The 18788-nt window shown below is 52.5% G+C and overlaps 1 protein-coding gene and 1 long non-coding RNA gene across 4 annotated transcripts in view; one reads left to right on the top strand and one right to left on the bottom strand.

The window, feature by feature from the left end:
- Irx3 (iroquois homeobox 3) overlaps positions 1 to 6544 on the bottom strand; it is a 41636-nt gene extending 35092 nt beyond the window's left edge. Inside the window, exons 1-4 of one of the 3 annotated variants that reach the window (XM_063247093.1) lie at positions 5895 to 6544; positions 4594 to 5724; positions 4394 to 4460; positions 3471 to 3952 (exon numbers count right to left, since the gene is read on the bottom strand). In XM_063247093.1, coding sequence (XP_063103163.1) covers positions 3885 to 3952; positions 4394 to 4460; positions 4594 to 5724; positions 5895 to 6155 — 1527 coding nt within the window. In that variant the 5' untranslated portion in view covers positions 6156 to 6544 and the 3' untranslated portion in view covers positions 3471 to 3884. Of the gene's footprint in view, positions 1 to 3470; positions 3953 to 4393; positions 4461 to 4593; positions 5725 to 5894 lie in introns of those variants that run through there. The other 2 variants (XM_063247092.1, XM_013141256.3) reach the window with 2 other exon arrangements.
- A 346-nt stretch (positions 6545 to 6890) lies between these two features.
- Positions 6891 to 13998, top strand: LOC134475716 (uncharacterized). Its single transcript, XR_010046922.1, has 2 exons — positions 6891 to 10476; positions 13666 to 13998. It is a non-coding gene; the product is annotated as an uncharacterized LOC134475716 (long non-coding RNA).
- Positions 13999 to 18788: the final 4790 nt, after the last annotated feature.

The raw sequence follows: 18788 nt of genomic DNA, 5'->3' as shown, positions 1-18788 counted from the left end.
TGGGGCTTCCTCAAGGAAGCAACAGCCACATAAAAGCTAGGTTGATCACACAACAGGTGTACATTTTTAATGTGGTCACACTGGCTTGCTGGGTCAGATGACAGTAGCCAATTATAACCAAGAGGAATATTCAGAGGGCATAGGGGGCCCTTTACCCTCATAATCATCTCTGAACACACTCATCTGTATGCTTGGTCCTGGATAACACTGGATTTGTATGAGCGTTTCTATAAATTCATCTAATACACCGCCTCCATTTTTTTAGACATTAAAAGTGAGGCTTAGGGACGGAGGATTTAGCTCAGTGGCATAAACACCTGCCTTGCAAGCAGGCAGTTTGTGAGCTCGATCCCTGGTACCGATAAAAAGGAAAAAGACAAAAAAAAAAAAAAAAAAAAAAAAAAAAAAAAAGTGAGGCCTAGAGAGAGTACAGAGACTTATCCACACTCACACTGAAGTATTTGCAAAACACAGATAATAAATTTTATACACCTGCAATGACCCACTTTTGCTGGATAGGAAGGAATAATAATTATAGAATATAGAGGACATTTCTAATACAAACATTTAGACCCAGATCCAGTCACTGCCAAAATTCTCAATAAACAAAACAAAACGAAATGAAATGAAACCAAACCAAATCATACCAACCAGTGAACAAATAGAAAATGAGGTCCACTTCCTTCCTAGGCAAGCATTCAATCATTCTGGCCAGTGGGGCCTTGGGCTTGCCTGGTCTCCAGGTCCCTAGAGAACATCAGTAGGGTAGGTGAGGCTGCCACCTCTGACTTCTCACCTGGTAGTGAGTGGCCCTCTGTGCCCAGTTCCTGGGCCTCCCTTCCACAGTACCTTCTACCCCTGGAAACAAATTCAAATGGAAACCATTAACGCACTGGTCCCCTAGGTGGATGGTCACCCAGGGACCTTCTTTGCCTCCCTGGCCCTATGATGCAGTTGTCTCCTCTCCCAGTTCTGTGCAGATAATGAGGGAAACAGAGCCACAGACTCCTTCCTCTGACCTAATTGATTATCCCTACACACCTTGAGTGCTTTGCATAACCAACCCCGACAGCAGAAACCCCTTCCTGGCAGATGATTGACATATTTTATTTCTAATTGAAGCTTAATCAGGCCCATATATACCTATATTCATCCCCCCACCACTTTCCTTTTACATTTGAAGAACTAACAAAAAGAGACAGAGGCACCCTGAGAAGGTGAGGGCTGAGGGGGAGATCCTGGGAAAACAAGAAATGAGGCTGCTGTCCCTGGTGAGATGCAAAAGCTACGCAGCAGAGCTGTCTGCTCATCTTTCATTGCTGAAAAGCCAAGACCGCCTTGTTTTGATGAGATGATTTTATTGGGATCAACTTAGTGCCATTGGAAGAACCCAAATATTGTGTGGGATAAGAGAAGATATCCCCTGAGTCACCCCAGAGTTATGTCAGCTCTTCTCTGGTACCTACATTTGCTGCTCTTGCGTTGGGGTAGAAGCTAGAATCGATCTCTTCTAAGGATCATTATCCCTAGAATGTGATGGTCAGAGATGGTCTCCCCTGGCAAGAGTCTTTGAGGACTTTAATCAGACCTCTCCAACTTCCACCTGATCTCCATGCCTGTCTGGTCCCTGGGTGGGTGTTTGGTGAGCCAGGCTGCCTGCCTTCTGCGGACAGGACCCTGTTCACCGCCTTCTCCCTGGGTGGATCTGGTTCTGCAGAGAGTCCCGAGCAGCCCTAAGGCGGACACCTCAGCTTTCTGGCTAGCAGGAGGCTGTTGGGAATACAGCTGGGAGGGTATGCAGTGGGGTCTGGGATTTGGAAGGCTGGGGCAGACCCAGCATGGGGCATGCTGTGCTCTTACTGCCACAGCCATCACCTACCAGGCAGGCAGCCTTGCCCTCACCCTTTAGAAGAGAAAGTAAGGGCACAGAAAACTTAATTATCTGCCCACAGTTTCAAAGAAGGTAAAGAGGGGGAAGCTGGGTGTGCACTGGGGAGTGTCTGGGCTGTGGATCTTGTCAAGATAATCACTTTTCTAACCGGAAGTCCCAGCCTGGTCCCAGAGTCCCCGCTGCAGAGTCCTGACTCAGTTGAAATTTTCTCACCGCCTGCAGAGCCAGCTCCACTTTTGGGGCTTGCTGTGTGCATGGATACCATGAAACCCAAAGGAGCTGAGCCTCCATAACACCTTTAACAACAAGGGGAAAGAGGACGGGACCTTCTAGGCGTCTCCTGCCACTGGGAAGGGACCAGAGGAGCAGGAGCCTGGCTGCAGGGTACCCATGCCAGGGGGCCCTCTCTTCTTTGCCAGTCCTGTGCGCGCTCTAGAGGGACCCACGGACCGACACCCTCGTCCCCCTCACCCCTGGTTGCCATGCTCCGAAGGCCCCAGCCTCTGTGCGGGTCCCCAGGACTGCGGCACCGGCAGCTGTGCCTGCGTGGGCCTGACCTTGCTAGACTGCCCAGCTCCCGCCGAGCCTTGAAGGTGAAGGCGGGCGGTATAACTCCGTGCCTTGCTCCGTGGCTCCAGCCTCTCTATTTACTAACGTGGGGAAGAAGGTGCAAAAAGATGCCCCATATGGAACCCCTGGGCGTCGCTCTGGCAAGCATCCCCACAACGTCTTCAAGTCAAAGGTGGGCACTACTGGCTGGCGAACTGAAAGAGGAATAGGAGGATGGGGAGACGGCGCGACGCTCGCCTGCGGAGCCTGGCTGCAGAGGCCGCGGAGGCTAGGCGCCGGGCGTCCCTTTCGTCCTGTAGAGGGAGCTCCAGCCCCAAATTTCCCGGTTCCCTCCCCTAGGCCGCCTACCCCCCCCCCCCCCATCTAGTCCGAATCCCGGCTGCAAAGGTGCAGCCGGACATCGCGAACCCCGGAGCAGAGACCTCAAGAGCTGTCCCTTCTAGGGCAGACGGGCACGCAAGGGAGAGCGCACCTGGGGCCGCCACCTCTCCACGACAGCAGGCACGCGCCTCTCGTCGGGAAGGATGGGTACCCCAGGCTCCTTTCGGCCCGCACCGCCCCCCCCCCATACCGCCACCCTGCAGCCATGCATCTGGGTGCAGCGTGGGTCGAAGGGGCCTGGAAGCTGGGCCTGCACAGCCCCTTCCACATAAGGGGTAGACCTCAACTGTGCGCATCATAGAATAGGAGCGGAACCTCCCAAGCACCAGACGCTTTCCTGTGTTTCTGTGGCATCGCTAGAGAAGGCCCAAGGCCTCACAGTGGCACCCTCGGATTGGCGAGTGGGACCCAGTCTTCCGGTTCCTAGCAGGGAATCTATCTCCGCCTCATTTCTGAGACACCTGAAACTGTTCCCACCGTTTCACCCCAGAGGCGCTCCCAGTCCTGCCACTTCTGTGCCTCCTCCGCCATTGCTGTCCCCCTGATCACAGGATCGTCGGCTCTCATTCGTCCTGTCTTTTCGTATTGGCTTGGGAAATTCTTCAACTCAGAAGGGAAAACAACAACAGAAACCAAAACTATCGCCAAAAGAACCACCAAACAGGCGTCCCGGGGAAGACAGGCCGGTTGTGTAGTCAAAGTGGCAACAGCTCATTTATTTAGCCAAAAATAGATACTTTCTTGTACAATTTGGTTCACACATATGTACATTTATCTGTATATACAAAAATGTCAGATAGGCTTATTCTCACGGAACCCTCCCCATCCCCATCAACCAAACACACCTCACAATCGCAGCCAAGGTGGGGTGGCACAGAAGCGACTTGGGGAGGTCTGAGGGGGGCTGGTTTTATTTCTTTAAGTTCTCTTTTTGGGTTATTCATACATGGACATGCTTACACGTCGTTAACTATACAGAGGGATTTTTTGCTTTGCTTTTTTGTTTGTTTTACAATTATTACAACGATTTAAAAATTGTTTTTTAAAAAAACAAACTAGGATGAGGAGAGAGCCGATAAGACCAGAGCGGCATCCAGGTGGTTCTGGGCCCTGGAAGAGAGAGACAGTGGTAGCACAGAAGGTGAGATTTAGGGAGGCCAAGGCCACCTAGGGCCGGGAGACCATTCCTGGGACTGGGGCCAGGGGCAGGGAAGCTCCTCTCAAAGCAAAACAGTGTTCAGGTGTGGATATTCGCGTTGACGGTTAACCACAGGATGGGCAGTAGAGGTCAGGACCCAAGGTCCAGGACTGGAAGGCGGTGGGCGTCACAGAGCTGCCACTTGCTTCAGGGCCTGTTGGCCCCGTCAGGCTTGGGAGAGCAATTAGTTTCTGGATCCAAGACGTGATGGAGTGAGTTTTCTCTCCCTTTTAAAAATGCTTCCCATCTATGTTCCCCCTTGGGGCAAAACACCACGGGTCTGGCTTCGCGTTCTTAAACTGCTCCCTTCTGCCCGATCTCCCCGTCTCCTCCCCAGGTTCAGGGTGGCTTACCGCCTGGGCACGGGCTGGAAAGCTGTCTTGAGTAACTTTTTCTCCACTTCCAAGGCACTACAGCGATCTGGAGGAAGCGAAGGAAAGAAACAGAGGGGCCCTTAGAAAGCTTGGCTCAGGCGCGGGTTGCAGAAGCTAAGAGGAAAACACCCGGTTCATCCCCCCAAACCCAAGCGCGACCCCCGACCTCCTCCCTCTGCGCCCTGCGCACTGCAATCACCTGTTCCGCCCTCGGGCTCGGAGGGTCGAGCGTAGGCGGCTGCTGCCGGGTGGCCCGCAGCTCCGGGAAGTCCCAGCAGGTGCTGAGGGGCGGAACCGAGCAGGGAGAGCGGGTGCGGGCGCGGGCCGGGCGGCGGACCTGGGAACGGGCGGTTGGTCCAAGCGGGGAATTTGCCCAGCGGCGCCGAGACGAGTCTGTGAGCTGCGGCGGCGGCGGCGGCCGGAGAGAGCTGCAGAGCTGGGGGCGCGACGGCCGCCCCGGGAGGAGAGCCCCTTGCGCCAGGAGGCGAGCGACGCGGGTTGTCCGGGCTCGTGGCCGTCTCGGCCAGGGACCAGATTTTGGGTTTCTGCAGGGTGGAGGAAGGAGCTGGTGCTGGAACGCAGGGGTCCAAGCCAGAGGGAGGCGAGGGCGGAGACGGCGGAGCCGCGGCTACCGGCGGTGGCGCAGGGGCCAGACTCAGGACGGGCAGCGGCCGCTCTTCCAAGCCCTCGGAGCTGTCTTCGGAGTCGCTATTTTTGGAGTCCGAAACGGGTCCTAAGCCGAGGTCGCCGTCCCTCCGTGCCGCCCCAGACAAGGCCATCTCAGGCCCAGCAGTCGTGCCATCTAAATTTTCCAAATCGATCTCCTCGTCCTCGTCGTCGTCTGCTAGGCCCTCGCCCCCCGTGTCCTCCTCCTCCCCCGCGAGCTCCTCCTCCAGCTCCAGCTCGCGTTTGCCGTCCTCCTCGTCCTCCTCTTCGTCCTCCTCCTCCCGCTCGCTCCCATAAGCATTGCCCTCCTCGTCGGTGCGGCTGCGGGGCGCCCACGTCATCTTGTTCTCCTTCTTGAGGCGCCGGCGCGCGTTGGCGAACCAGGTGGACACCTGGGTGAGGGTCATCTTGGTGATGATGGCCAGCATGATCTTCTCGCCTTTGGTGGGGTAGGGGTTCTTGCGGTGCTCGTTGAGCCAGGCCTTGAGCGTGCTGGTGCTCTCGCGGGTGGCGTTCTTGGGACGGGACGGGTCCCCGAACTGGTACTGGCCATAGGGGTAGAAGGCTGGGTGCGGGTGCGAAAACGCGGTGGCCGCGGCCGGATGCTGCACCCCGGGACTGTCTTTCAGCTCATACTGCGCGCCCTGTACGCACATGGGAAAGGAAGGGGACACGCGTGGAGGGAGCGCGGGTGAGCTTCAGCCGTCGCTGCCTCCACCCTCTTGGCCCGGACCCTCAGAGTCTCCTCCCGCGCGCTCACCTCGCCCAGCGCCCCGGCTCCAAACCCTCCTTCCCGAATTGCTCCTGCTCTTACCAGCTGCGGGAAGATGGGCAGCTCCGCGGCGTAGGGCAGGAAGGCGCCGTAGCCCTGGGCAGCAGCCGCCGCCGCCGCGGCCGCGGCGTAGGGCGCCCCGTACACGGACGAGAGCACGTTGGATAAGGACCCGGAGGCCGCCAGCTCCGAGGCTCCGGCTCCCGGGCCGCCTCGGGCCCCCGCGCTGCCGCCCCCGCCTGCGGGGCGCTCGGGCGGGTAGAGCGGGCGGATGTACTGGTATCCGAGCTGGGGGAAGGACATGGTGGCCCGCGGGGCACCGACGGAGAGGGGGCCCGGACCCCGGGGCCGCCCTACTCAGCGCCGCCCGCGGGCTCCGGCGCGCATCGGGGGCTGGGCCGAGCTGGGGCCGCGCTGCCTGCTGCGCGGCGCTGCTCTCCGCGTTCGCCTATTGATCTGCTCCGCGGCGGCGGCGGCGGCGGCGGCGGCGGCGGCGAGGAGCCAGGTCAGGTCCGAACAGATTGGCGGAGATTCCCCGGGCTCCGGGCTCTGATTGACATTTCCACGGGCCGAAGCCCCTCCTCTCGGCGCCGCGCTCCCTCCTCTCCGCAGCCGGACGGCCTGCGCCCGCGCCGCGCTCCGCACTGCCCTCCTCGCCCAGCACTGTCGCGCCTCGCTTCCTCTCGCCCTCCTCTACTTTTCACGCCCCCTCCTCTCCCTTCCTCTCCCCTCCCCTCGCCGCGTCCCTCTGGCCCCCCAGGATGGCTTCCGCTCCTCGGGCGCTGTCCCCGTCCTGGACACTAGGAAACTCTCCTTTTTTCCTTCTTTCTCACTATTGCCTTTTGTCCTCTTTTTTGTTCTCTTCACTTTTTCTTCTCTCACGCCTCTTTTCAGTCCCTCTTTTTACTCACAATACTTTCTTCCTCCTTCCACCTTCCTGCCCTCTGTGCCCTGGGCTTGGGCGGCCTAAAGTTGTGGACACTTAGGGCGCTGCGCGGGGGGTGTGTGTCCCGGTCTGTTTGTCCGTCCCCGCCCTTCCACCCCTCCCTCGCCCTTCCCTAAATCTCAGGTCTGACGTCGCGCCCTCTTATTCGACTTTTCCTCGCGTCTCCTCCCGGAGTCGCCAATCGCCGGGGCGCCTTCCCGGCGAGGCCGCCCACCCCCGCGGATAACGCGCGCCGGGCGGGGCGCGGCGGGGCGGGGGCCGGGCGCAGCGAGTCCCTGCCCGCCTCCTCCTGCCCGCGCCCGGAGGGGGGAGGAGAGGCGCGGGCACGCTGTTTAGGACTGGGTCAGCTCGCCCCTCCCTGCTTCCCGCTCCTCTGAGCCTCTGCTCTGGCCTCGGCGACAGGCCGGGATCGGCCCGGACCTCGGGCTATGGCAGGCTCGGGGCTCCTCTGCGTCTCGGAGCCCTTTTCCCTTCGCACCTCGCGACCACGGGCCACTCTCTGTGACTAAAGGACGGAGCTGGAAGAGTGAACAGGGGTGAGGGAGTGTGTCCCGAATGGCCTTTTAAAAGGCCATTTCACTGCCCAGAACGTGGGGTGACAGTGTCCTGCCCTGGAGAGCCTAACTGGGCAGTTTACCATATGTGACGCCTCCCCTGTGTCCGGGAGCGATGCCTGTATTAGAAAAGGGGATCTCAGCTTGGGGACCAAAGGGTGAAGGCTCCGGAGGTCTTGGGGAGCAGGGAAGAGTTAGTAAACACTGTGAGCTTGCAATGAGGGAGAGCAGGGAGCAGCAGGGAGCGGGACGGCGGAGGCCCGAGTAACTTTCCGAGAGCGCAGGGAGAAGTTTCCATAGTGGCCTTTCCTCTGCTGCGCTCTTTTCTCTCGCAACCTCTTTCTCTGCTCCCAGTTTCTGGTGCTAACCCGTTTTACTTCTGCAAGGATCCTCCCACTGCCAGGGGAGGGGGGCATGGAAGCAAGACTTTTGGTTTTATGCTAGAAAATTTTCTAAATCGTACTTGAAGTTATTAGTATCTAAGCGCCCACCTTCGCGGATTACAGCGTGCTGTTGAGAGCGGCATTGAAATCCCCGGGAATTGCTGTGGATCAGGGCCAAGCGCTTTTAGGCCGGCTTGAGGACCCACGCGCGGACCTGGCCTGTGTCAGGCCTGCTCTGGGGACAGATCCGGGGCGGCGACTCTTCCGTAGAGTGACCTGCTCCAGCTCAGAGGCGGAAACCGGGCACCCAGCACTGATTGATGGAGGAATTGAATCTGAATTCCACCAGAGTGGAGAAATCCAAGGGTCCTGGCCCCGGCTGTCTGATCACAGCTGCTGGGGGGGAGCACAGTTCGGGCGTAAAAAAAAAAGTTTCTTCCGCTCCTACCTTGAACACTCAGTTTTAATCGAACCCCCTTCTTGCCACTTTCTCCTCTCTGATCTGTGGCTCCAGCAGATTTGAACTGGAGAAAACTAAGGGTGTGTGTATGTCAAAGCAAGTTTGGAAACGACCAGGTTTAGGGTCGGGGGGGAAAGGAATCTCCCCAAATTGTGTCTGAGCTGATTTGCTCTCCTCTGTACACTTGCCTCCACCTGACGCTGGGCATTGGCTTTAGGCGAACCCAGCTATAGGAGGCGACTTCAGGGGCAGCTCTGGCCTTGAAATGTGTCCCCAGAGCTTGATTTCGTTTCTAGGCAAACCTCTCAGAACATGACCTAGAGAATCTTAGGCTCATCTTGGAATAATCTGAATTGAAAAATTCTAGGTGACATTACTTCCCAGGATGTTTTTCTAGGCGTGTCCCTTAAGCTTCGACAGCCCTGCAGTCCTAAAATTTGTACAAAATGGTAGCACCAGACGAGGGGTGGGGGGGATGAGAGCCAGATTATAGGATGGGAGGACAGAGGCTTCGCTGCTGTAAATACTTGGGTAAAACTGAAAAGATTCAGTTCTTCCAGAAGGAGAAGGGGGTGGGAAGCAAAGAAAAGAGAAGGAAAGAAAAAAAAAACAAAACAGAAAACAAATCACGAGTCAACGAGATGCTCCTTCTGCATTAACCAGTTTATCGACCTGGCTGCGGAGGATTACAGGAGGCGGGAAAGAGACTGGAAAAGGGCTGAGCTGCACTCAGGAACCAGTCAAGCCAGCTGGGGGCCGCCCCTGGCTCGGAGTGTAAACCTCCAGACCCAGGCTCGAACTCTCGAACCTCACTTGATTAGATCCCTCCAGGCTCCCTAGGCCCCAAGCAGAAGCACTCTCCCCTAACCTAACCTCCCGCTGGGAACGGCCTCCGCCTGGTCCCGAGATCCAAACCCCAAGTCTGGACTCGGCGTCCGGGGGAGCCAAGCCCCGATGTGGTGCTAGTCCCCCAACAGGACCCAGCCAGGAGAACCCGACTCTGAACTGAACTCCCGGGCCCGCCAGCAGCCGCACCATTTCCATGGAGTTTTAATCCGAAAGATTAGGTCAAAGTGACCGGCTCTTCCAGCGTGGTAAAACAGGTGCACTGGAAGTTGGTTTGGGGAAGGCTTGCGCGCCCCAACGCGTTGCACGCAGCTATTCTTAGCGTTTCCCCTTCCAACATTCCCAGCGCACAAAGCACCTTGGAGACTCGCTGTGGACGCTCTCTGAACGCGGCCAGGGCTCAGGGAGCGTGCACAAACGCTGTCCGCCGAACACGCGTGGCGCACACAGAGCGCGCTCAACGCGCACAAGGAGCCGCCACCCGACGTGTTCTCAGGGCCCAAGGCCCGACAGGTTCAGGAGGCGCATGGCGCGCTGCACGCAAACCCGGAGCCCGCAGGCCCCCTTTCGATCCTTTTGCCCAGCCCTGCGGAGTGCACGTCCCTGCTGGGAGTTGGGGTGGAGAGCCGCTGAAGCTCTCCTTCTCCTAGCCAGGCCCACCTTGGATCCTTTCCTCCGAGGCCCCGCGTCCCCGGCGGCGGTGCAGGTTAGCTATCCCTTGGCTTCCTGCAGGCGCTGAGGCGCGCTCCCCCCTCCCCCCGCTCGGGTTACAGGTTAATGAAATGCTCGTTTTCCTCAGTCATTTGTTTTGTTTTCCTGCAAAGTTCTGATAAGTAGCTAACCAACGAAGCTTGTAATTACAATCTTACAGAAACCGGGCCGATCTGTATATAAATCTCACCATCCAATTACAAGATGTAATAATTTTGCACTCAAGCTGGTAATGAGGTCTAATACTCGTGCATGCGATAATCCCCCCTGGATGCTGGCTTGATCAGATGTTGGCTTTGTAATTAGACGGGCAGAAAATCATTATTTCATGTTCAAATAGAAAATGAGGTTGGTGGGAAGTTAATTTCTCTCCGCTCTGTGAAGCGTAGACAAGAATTTAATGATTTAATTACAGTTGTAAGCCCTTTCCATGAGACTTAAATTGAGCTGAGAATATTTTTTCCTCCTCTCGCTTTCTCTCTCCCTCTTTCTCCCTTTCTCGATCTGTCTCTCCGCTATTAGCAGCGGCGCGGGCTCCCATTTGCGTGGCCTCGCAGACGCCCAGGGAGGGATTCAGACTTGGCCGGGAATCCAGACTCGCAGCATCCTACGAGGCGCGGGCCAGGGGCCGGCCGAGCCCCCGGGAACGCGCCGCTGCTTCAAGCCAGACGCCAGGTCTTGGGAGACCTCCCCTGGGTCCGGACAAGTGACGGGAAACTTTGGGGTAAACTTTGGCAACTTCGTGTTCTGCGCGGAAGAGGCCGGCAGCCCAAGTGGTTGCTAGGACCGCGGACCAGGAGGCCCAGGGAGGGATCCGAGCCAGGCCTGTGCACCGGGCAGCGGCAGGGCGCCCCGCGAGACACCGGCCGCTCCCCTGCTCTGTCCCCGCGACTCCCGCGCCAGGCTCGCTACCCGGGGTCTCGGAGCGCGCGCAGCGCCCGGAACAATGGCCTGGATGGAAAATCCAGACCCTTAGCGCGCAGGATTTCATCCTTTACCCCTTCCCACCTGCCGAGCAGTTTCGCTGCCTTGGCTTCCTTTGTTACTCTCTGTCCATCTGCCTGTCCCTCGCGCTTTCCGTAAATTCGGTTTCTACTTCATTCATTTTTCCGTCCTCTGCTCCCTAATTCTGTTTTATACTTTTTCTCAGGACTATTATTTAGCTCATTTTTATCAGTTCTGCTCCGTCCTTCTCTTATTTTATGTCCTTTTATCCCTCTCCCACTTTTATATAGTGTCCCTTCCCCTTCACCTGCAACTGTCTCTGCCTCTGTCTCTGTCTTTGTCTCTGTCTGTGTCTCTGTCTGTGTCTGTCTCTGTCTCTGTCTCTCTCTGTCTCTGTCTCTGTCTGTCTCTGTCTGTCTCTCTCGTCCCAACCCTTTCCTAGTTCCTTCCTGGATTCCTTGGTGTCTCTCAGGCTTTCCTCTTCTTCCCCTTTCCATGGTCTGCCCCGCACCCCTTGGATCGGCCTCCCTGAGCCCTCCCCCCACCTTGTCCGTCTTGGGAGATAAATACGTCGCCTTATTGGATGCCTAGGCTAGAGCTGGGTGATGGGGCACGGTCAGCGTCGCGCATTTTCTTCATGCATATTGAGGATATGGTAATGAGCGCGTTTGCATTGTTGCATGGAAATGCTGCGTTTCCTGCAGCAGTTTGGAGCGGGGGAGGGTGGTAAGGGCCCAGGACAACCTGAAGTGGGCGCAGGGTCCAGCAGCCACCTCTCAAGGGACGCACAGATTCTAGACCTCTGGGGAGGAAATGACCTCGCCTAGGGCAGGACCGGGCCTCTGCCTTCCCCGCTTCTCCACAAAGGCTGGTCGTGCTTCCTTCATGAGAACCTTGTTACAGGAACCCCTGCCTCGCTCGCTGGCTCGCTGAAGTTACTCAGTGTCCACTACCTACCGGCCTCTGAGCCCTGCCCTGAGATGGGGCGCCACCAGGAAATTAGTGCCTGAGGACGTAGTCGAATGGCGATAAATTGTTTGCGATTCCCAGCGACACGTCGCGGGATCAAACACGGCCGCATTATGTACCCTGCCCCGCTGGCTCCTCATTAATCTTGGAAGGCGCACTTATGTCCCTCGGCCTAGGAGGGTTGCAGTCAGGTCCTGGGCAGTCGGGGGCACGCTGGCTTCTGGGTTTTACAGGAAGGACAGAATCGCCTTGGTCAGTGGAGAGCAGAGGTTCCTCGCCAAGGTCAGGGGAGCTCATAAGACTACCCAGACTTGCCTCGCAAAATGCTGAAGACTCATGAAAGTCAGGGGGCAAACTCTGAGTTGAGTTCCAGGGAACGCACAAGAAAGAGCCTTGAGCCCAGGTTCTAGACACAGCCACATGGAAGACCTCTTGATCAGCAACATTTGCACTAATCTTCCTCCCTTCCTACTAATACATTAGAGAAGCCCAGAACTTCTAGTTCCAAAGCAAAATGTAAAGATTTGGTCCTATGTAGAATTGTCTGGCGCCGAGCTTCCCAAATTTGGAGCCTTCTACTTCCACCTCTATACTGTTGATTTAAGGATTTCCCTTAAATTAAGTCATTTTAGAAACTCAAATACACGTTTTTAGAAAGAAAATTTGGTATAACTATATTGCGACTGTCAATCGACAAATGGCTGTTACTACAAAAAGACATTCTAAAATATAAATAGCTAAACACCCACGCTTGCTTGGGAAGGACTGATAGGGGTTCAAGTGCATGCATGTGTCATTAGCAAGTACTGGAGGGGTTAAATAATGAATCTCAGAGGGAAAGGATGTTTTGTACTACTCAGAGTTCATTTAATTCTCTGTTCTCACACTTCCAAAAAATCACTTGTGGACCCCCAGACTTGATGTAATGTAGGGTTTTTAAATAACATTTTCGTGTAAAAACATTTTCATGTAAAAAATGAATTACTAGTATTATTTACCAGCAATTCTTGTTAAGAATTTTCAAATGACATCTCATTTAATTCTCACAATGAGCTCACAAGGGAGAGGCCATTCCGATGCCCAAGTGGGTCTACTGAACAAGGGCATCCAGCAGAAGTCACCTTTCCTGTGCTCACCAAATTGTGTGTCTTAATTTAAAGCTATGCTGGGGGGAAAAAATGTATGTTTCTTTAATTTGTGCCAGTTTCATTCAAAGTTGGAAGTGATCTAGTTCTAACCTTAACTATTGGAAAAAAAATAGTTTTAGAGAGAGATTGGCCCAGACTGGAATCCTGTCTGGTATTTTAACCATGGTCCTTCTGCCCAGATCTCCCTTCTCTCTGTCTCTAACTTATGCAAATGTTTGGAGAGGATGGGAGATATAACTGGGGTTAAGAATCCGTTATCTTTACTAGGGCCATGTTGGACAAGGGGATAAAGGTGTTCTGGATGGTTCAGCCAGACACATTTTTTTTAAACCTTTTTAGGGGGTTCAATAAATTTGGCCTGAGTTTACAGACCAGAGTTCTACCTTGCTCTGATCCTCATGGCTTGAGAGTTTCAGATTCTTGAAGACTAAGGAAGGAATTGCACAACGCAAGAGGTACAGTCAAGAGTAACCTCTGGCCACAAGTTCTTTTTGGCCTCTATCATTGGGTGGGGGATGTTTTGATTAAATTGTTTAAATTTTATTTGAAGACCTTTCTAAATATTTAGACTTCAGGTTTCTTTTGAAAACTAGAAGAGCTAGGTTTGTTAGCCCTGGTTTGCATCCTGAGCTGTGAGAATGGACAGCACTGTTGGCACACTGCTCCTCCCATGAGAAGGAAATGGCACAGAAACAGAAGGAGACCGAAAGGGCACGAAGTACAAGTCCCTTTGCTTGCCGCTTCCTCCAGGCCTCTCCTGGTTTTCTGGTGGCTGCTTTCCCCAGGTGGGGGAAGACTGAGGACAGTTTTCCAGCAGTGACAGAAATGAGTAGCTCTGTCCCTTCTTTCAGGTGGTCCAGGAATCCCAAGAGGAGGTTGGAGAGAGAATATAAAGGCTGGTGTGAAAGCAGAAATCTCCAGTTTCCTCTGAGGCCCTCCTCAACCCCAGTCCTTTCTTGATTTTCTCATTTTCCCCCCCACTATGTGGGATTAAATCAGGAATGCTCTACCACCGACATACCTCCATGGCCCTTTTTATTTTATTTATTATTTTGAGACAAAGTCTCATTCATTTGTCCAGGCTTGCTTTGAATTTGTGATCCTCCTGTGTCTGCCTCCTGAGTAACTGGGATTGTAGGTGTGTGTGGTAGCTTGGCATTCTCAATAAACCCATTAAAATCAAAGGTGTGCTTCTTTCGTCTTTTCCCTTACCCCCTGTTTCTTTTCCAACAATGAAAAAAACATTGCAGATGGTACCCACCCCAAATTCTGAGCTCAGAACCTCAGAATATGAATTTGCTAGGAAACAGGACTTTTACAGATGTAGTGTGCTGGAGTGTCATCTCATACTTTAGTCAGGGAGGATCTTAATCCAATGTGACTAGTGTCCTGGTAAGAAAAGATACATTCAGGGACACAGGGAAGACAACAACCACAGGAAGAGGGAGGCTGAGACCAGGTGGATGTGGCTATAAACCAGGGAGTGCCAAAGAGGACCACCAACACGGGAAGCTGGTGAGATGCAAGGAAGGTTGTCCTGTCTGCATCTTGGTTTCACATTACAGCTCCAGAACCCTGAGAGGATATATTTCTGTCACTTCAAGCTATCTAGTGTGTGGTAGTTTGTGACAGCAGATTACCTGGGAAGCTGATATCACAGGTGATATGGCAGGAGGTGAGAGAACTGTGGCTTTTAGGTACCACAATAGAGACAGCTGGTTTGCGAGGAGAGGACATGATAGCTGAGAGGGACTCAGCCATGCAACCCGGAGGAAGCATATCCCAAGGCTGCTCTGTTCAGTATAGTAGCCACCAGGTACATGTGGCCCTGGGGTCCTTGCAATACAGTAAGTTAAAATTTGCAGCAAGTGAAAAATATTTCAAAGGCTTATTATTTTTAGCCATCAATTGCATGTTCAGATGATCATACTTTAGATATATTGGGTTAATTAAAATATACTATTAAAGCTAGTTGGGCTGCCAGTTTAGCCCAGACAGTGAGATGCGCGCATGTGCGCACACACACACACACACACACTCATACCTATCTTCCTTTCTACTTTTTAAAATGTGGTTGTTATAAAGTTTAAAATTACATTTGTGGCTCACAATATGATATGTATTTTGCATACTATTTTTCTAAAGAAAAAGAACAGCGAGTGCAAAGGCCATCTGGGCTTCATGTGTTTGGTTTGTCTGTACTTAGACTCCATATTGGTGTTTACTTGGTGATGTCACTGAACCTGGAGAGCTAGTCTGGGAAACGTTGCTGAACTCACAAATGGTAAGTGTGTCATATGAGCTTACAAGTACATTGTCCCTTCTCAAGAGCAAAGGTAAGTGATGAAATTCTGCCCTTTGTCCTGATGCCTCCTTCCTACATTCCAAGCACATGCGTTCCCTCAGGCTGTGGATGGACAGAGAATGCAGGCCCTAGTTTTCTGCTGTGTCCGTGTCACCTTCTCCCTGAGGTTTCAGTGGAAGGACTTGGAACTAGGTTGAGCGCCACAGCCTTCTTGTCTATTGCTCACTGTTACTAAGCCCTTGGGTTATCATATGCAGGAGAGATACCCTTGCCTCGCTCCACAGGTTGCGAAGGGAACACCTAGGCCATGTTTGTTCCTTTATAAAACTAGACTTGTGCTTTTCTAAGATAGAAATCATATGAGAGCCTTCCAGGGCCAACATGTTCTGATCATGTTACACCATTTTACAATTCCTTTCTGCTTTGGATGTTACATCCCCAGATTAGTAACTCACAGCTCAAATCTTAATGGCTTCCCATCACCCAGGCTGTATGTTGGCTAGAGCTAGAACTTTGGTCTTCACTCCAAGGCCCAGACTGGTGAAGTCACTTCCCACTAAAGTGTTGCTGATGTCCTGACCAAGAGTGGGTGAGGATGGTGAGCTGCAAACTGGATCTTGACCCCAAGGCCGACATCATGTGGCCATGCTTGAAGTCACAGCACAGGAAACCTTGTTCCCTGCAGAGAGAGGTGCTCAGAGGGCCACCACTTGTGTGCTACCTGGAGTTCTTTCAGCCATTCATCTTAGTCCAGCCACTTTGAGCATGTCCATCCTAATGTCACTCATGATATCCGTCTTGCTTCTCTGTTGTATTGGCCTGAGACTTTGGCCAGCTTTCACACACATGTCACCCGCAAGGCCATGGCACCTTGGTGGCCACCGTTGGCTGAAGGAGAGGGAGCCAATGGCTCAGTGTTTCCCCTTCATTCTCTAGAATGGTGTTTCTGAGATGCTATAAATTCCTAAGAAGGTCCTGGCACATTTGGCACCTGTAGCAGTACCCAATCCAGTGACATGTCTCCATGTGGCTTCCTTCTCATTTTGTGTCATTTGCTGGGATCATTTTCCCCCCCAAATCACTTCCACATAGGCTTTTTCAGGCAGGACCCACCATTAGAAGAAAGAACAGAGACAGAGAGGGCAGTAATTTTTGATACAGTCTATCACAATTGCCCTTCTCAAAGTTGGGGAGCTTAATATAAAATCTCTATCTCTCTCCCACCCTTCCTTCCACTTCTGCCTTTCTTTTCTTCTGGAACTATGGATCAAACCCAAGCCATCATGCATGCTGGGTAAGCACTATGCCACAGAGATGTATGCCCAGTCTTAAACTTTCAATTAAAGCTTTTCTTGAAATGTCAAATCTGGCAGCTCGAAACCCACTTCTGGAAAGCCCACAAGAGCCTGGGCTTGAATAGGGCAGGAGCTCCCCTGAGATGAGACCCATATGCTCTCCACTGACCATATTTGCTGTTTGAAGGCACAGTCTTAACCCTGCCTGGCTCCATTAAACATTTGGGTTTTTAAAACTCTTATTATAGGGGCTGTTGTTAAGCAATGTAATTATGATTTTTGGAATTTTTTTTACTGTACAAGGATTCTACTTTTTTATTTTGTTTTTCTCTGTTTTATTATAACACGTCAATGAAAAAATTAGACTGGCAGTGCCATGAGGGCAAAGACAGTGAGAGTGTATCCTCACTGGTAAGCCCTGGGCCTGAGATATAATAGGTGCCTAGAAGATGTTGCAGAATAAGGGACATGGTGACTGCAGTACTCAGCCTCTACGATGGCCGGGTGATTTCAGCTCCTGCTTGCCATGTTCTTGTGGAGTTGCCTCCTTTTACATGAGGGATGACTTCATGGTTTGTTTCTACTGAAGCAAAGAGATGCCACTGCTGAGATTAGGTTATAAAAAGACTGTGGCTTCCTTCTTGATCTGCGTTGTCTGGCTATTTTTTCTTGGATGAGTAGCTGCTATGACATGAGGACTCTCAGGCAACAGAGAGAGGACCCCATGGCAAGGAACTAGGAGCTGCTACCAACCAGGTGGGTGAGCTTAGAAGGAGCCATTCTAGTCTCCCATCGGTCTTTAGGTGACTAAGTGCCTGGCTGTTCACTGATTGCAGAAGTGGTTCATGAGAACCACTGGTCCTGAGGTATCAGCTAAGTTGCCCTGAGATTCATGACTCATCAGTACGGTGAAGTGGTAAAGATTTGTTTTTCAAAGGCAGGGGCTGGCAAACTTCCATCCATGGGATTTGTAAACAAACTTGTATTGGAGTCTTGTAATGCACATGATTGTACCTAGTGCATACAGCTGCTTTTGTACTATACAGTATTTGCTGTTGAATAGTTGCAACAGAAGACTATATGACCCTCAGGCCTAAAATACTCACTAGATAGCCTTTTAAGGAAAAACTTTGCCTGTACCTGCTTTAGGTTTTGAAATAAGGGCTGCCTAGCAACGTGTAACTAACAAAAGTGGTGTCTTTCACATCTGTAACAGTGAGCTCCCTAGGCTTGCATGTCTTGGGGTAGGGCTGCTCATTTCATTTTTGTCCTATTTATTTATTACATTTTGGTACCATGGATCGAACTCATGACTGCGTGCTTACCAGGCAGATGCTTATGGCACTGACGTAAATCCCTGGCCCCAGTTTAGTTCACTTTACTGTGTATTAACTGGGTACCTACTAGGTACTGGACATACCTTTGATAGTATTCAGAAGCTGCATTTTTCCTTTATGTTATTCTCTCCAACATTTTCTCAGTCTGTTGCATTTTATAGACTTGCCAAATATTGGTGGATTTATATGAGATTCAGAGCTTGGAATTAGCAAGACCCTCTTAGGAAAACAATGGAGAACTCTGTATCACGGAAGCTGAGCTAGGAGCAGGAAGACATTTACCTCCTGTGTTCATGTAGTGTCAAGTTGATTGGGTCTTGCTGTCCCACCTTCCTGTCCCAGAACCCCAAATGCCCTAACGTGCTTCCTGTACTCAGCATCCAAACGAGTTAAGTGTGGCACACCAAAGCCAGCTAACTTCTGAGCTCTACTCTGATAGTTCCTGGGCTGTGCCACTGATTCAGTATTTGCATGACAACTGGGAAAAGCCCCTCAGTACTTAGGCTTGGCAAGTGAGTGAAGAAGGAAAATGATTGCTTTCCAGAAGAAATGATCAGTGATGCTGGATATTAACTGTATACTGGGGCCGGGCAAGGGAAGAGGATGCAACAGGAATCTGACTCGAGTCCCCGGCAGTCTGATTGTATAAGTATGGCTAACCCTAACTCAGCGGCAGGACCCGCAGCTAGACTTTCTGTTGCCTCAGTTTACTCCTCTGTGACAACAGTTCCTGCCTCATAGCATTTTAGTGGGGATGAGCCAACGGGTAAAGTGTTTAGAATAATGCCTTGTTCCTTATAAGGGCTTGCAAATGTTAGAAAAGATAACCCTAGTTTAGCAACCAAAAGAATCTGCTTAGAGGAGATCATGATAATGGCAGGACACACATTCAGTATGTAGACTGAACAGCCCCTGGGCTCCAGGCTCTAGGGCAAGCCCTGTCTGTACAGGTCAGGCTGGCTTTGTGGGTGCACAGAGCCTCTTGCTTGAAAGTGTTCCACATTTAGGTTAATGCTCTGAGATCACCATCTCAAAAT

Source organism: Cavia porcellus, unplaced genomic scaffold, assembly GCF_034190915.1.
Source record: "Cavia porcellus strain 051 isolate PalLab524CR breed Dunkin Hartley unplaced genomic scaffold, mCavPor4.1 scaffold_4, whole genome shotgun sequence".
Lineage (NCBI taxonomy): Eukaryota > Metazoa > Chordata > Mammalia > Rodentia > Caviidae > Cavia > Cavia porcellus.
This window is presented reverse-complemented; position numbering and strand designations above follow the sequence as displayed.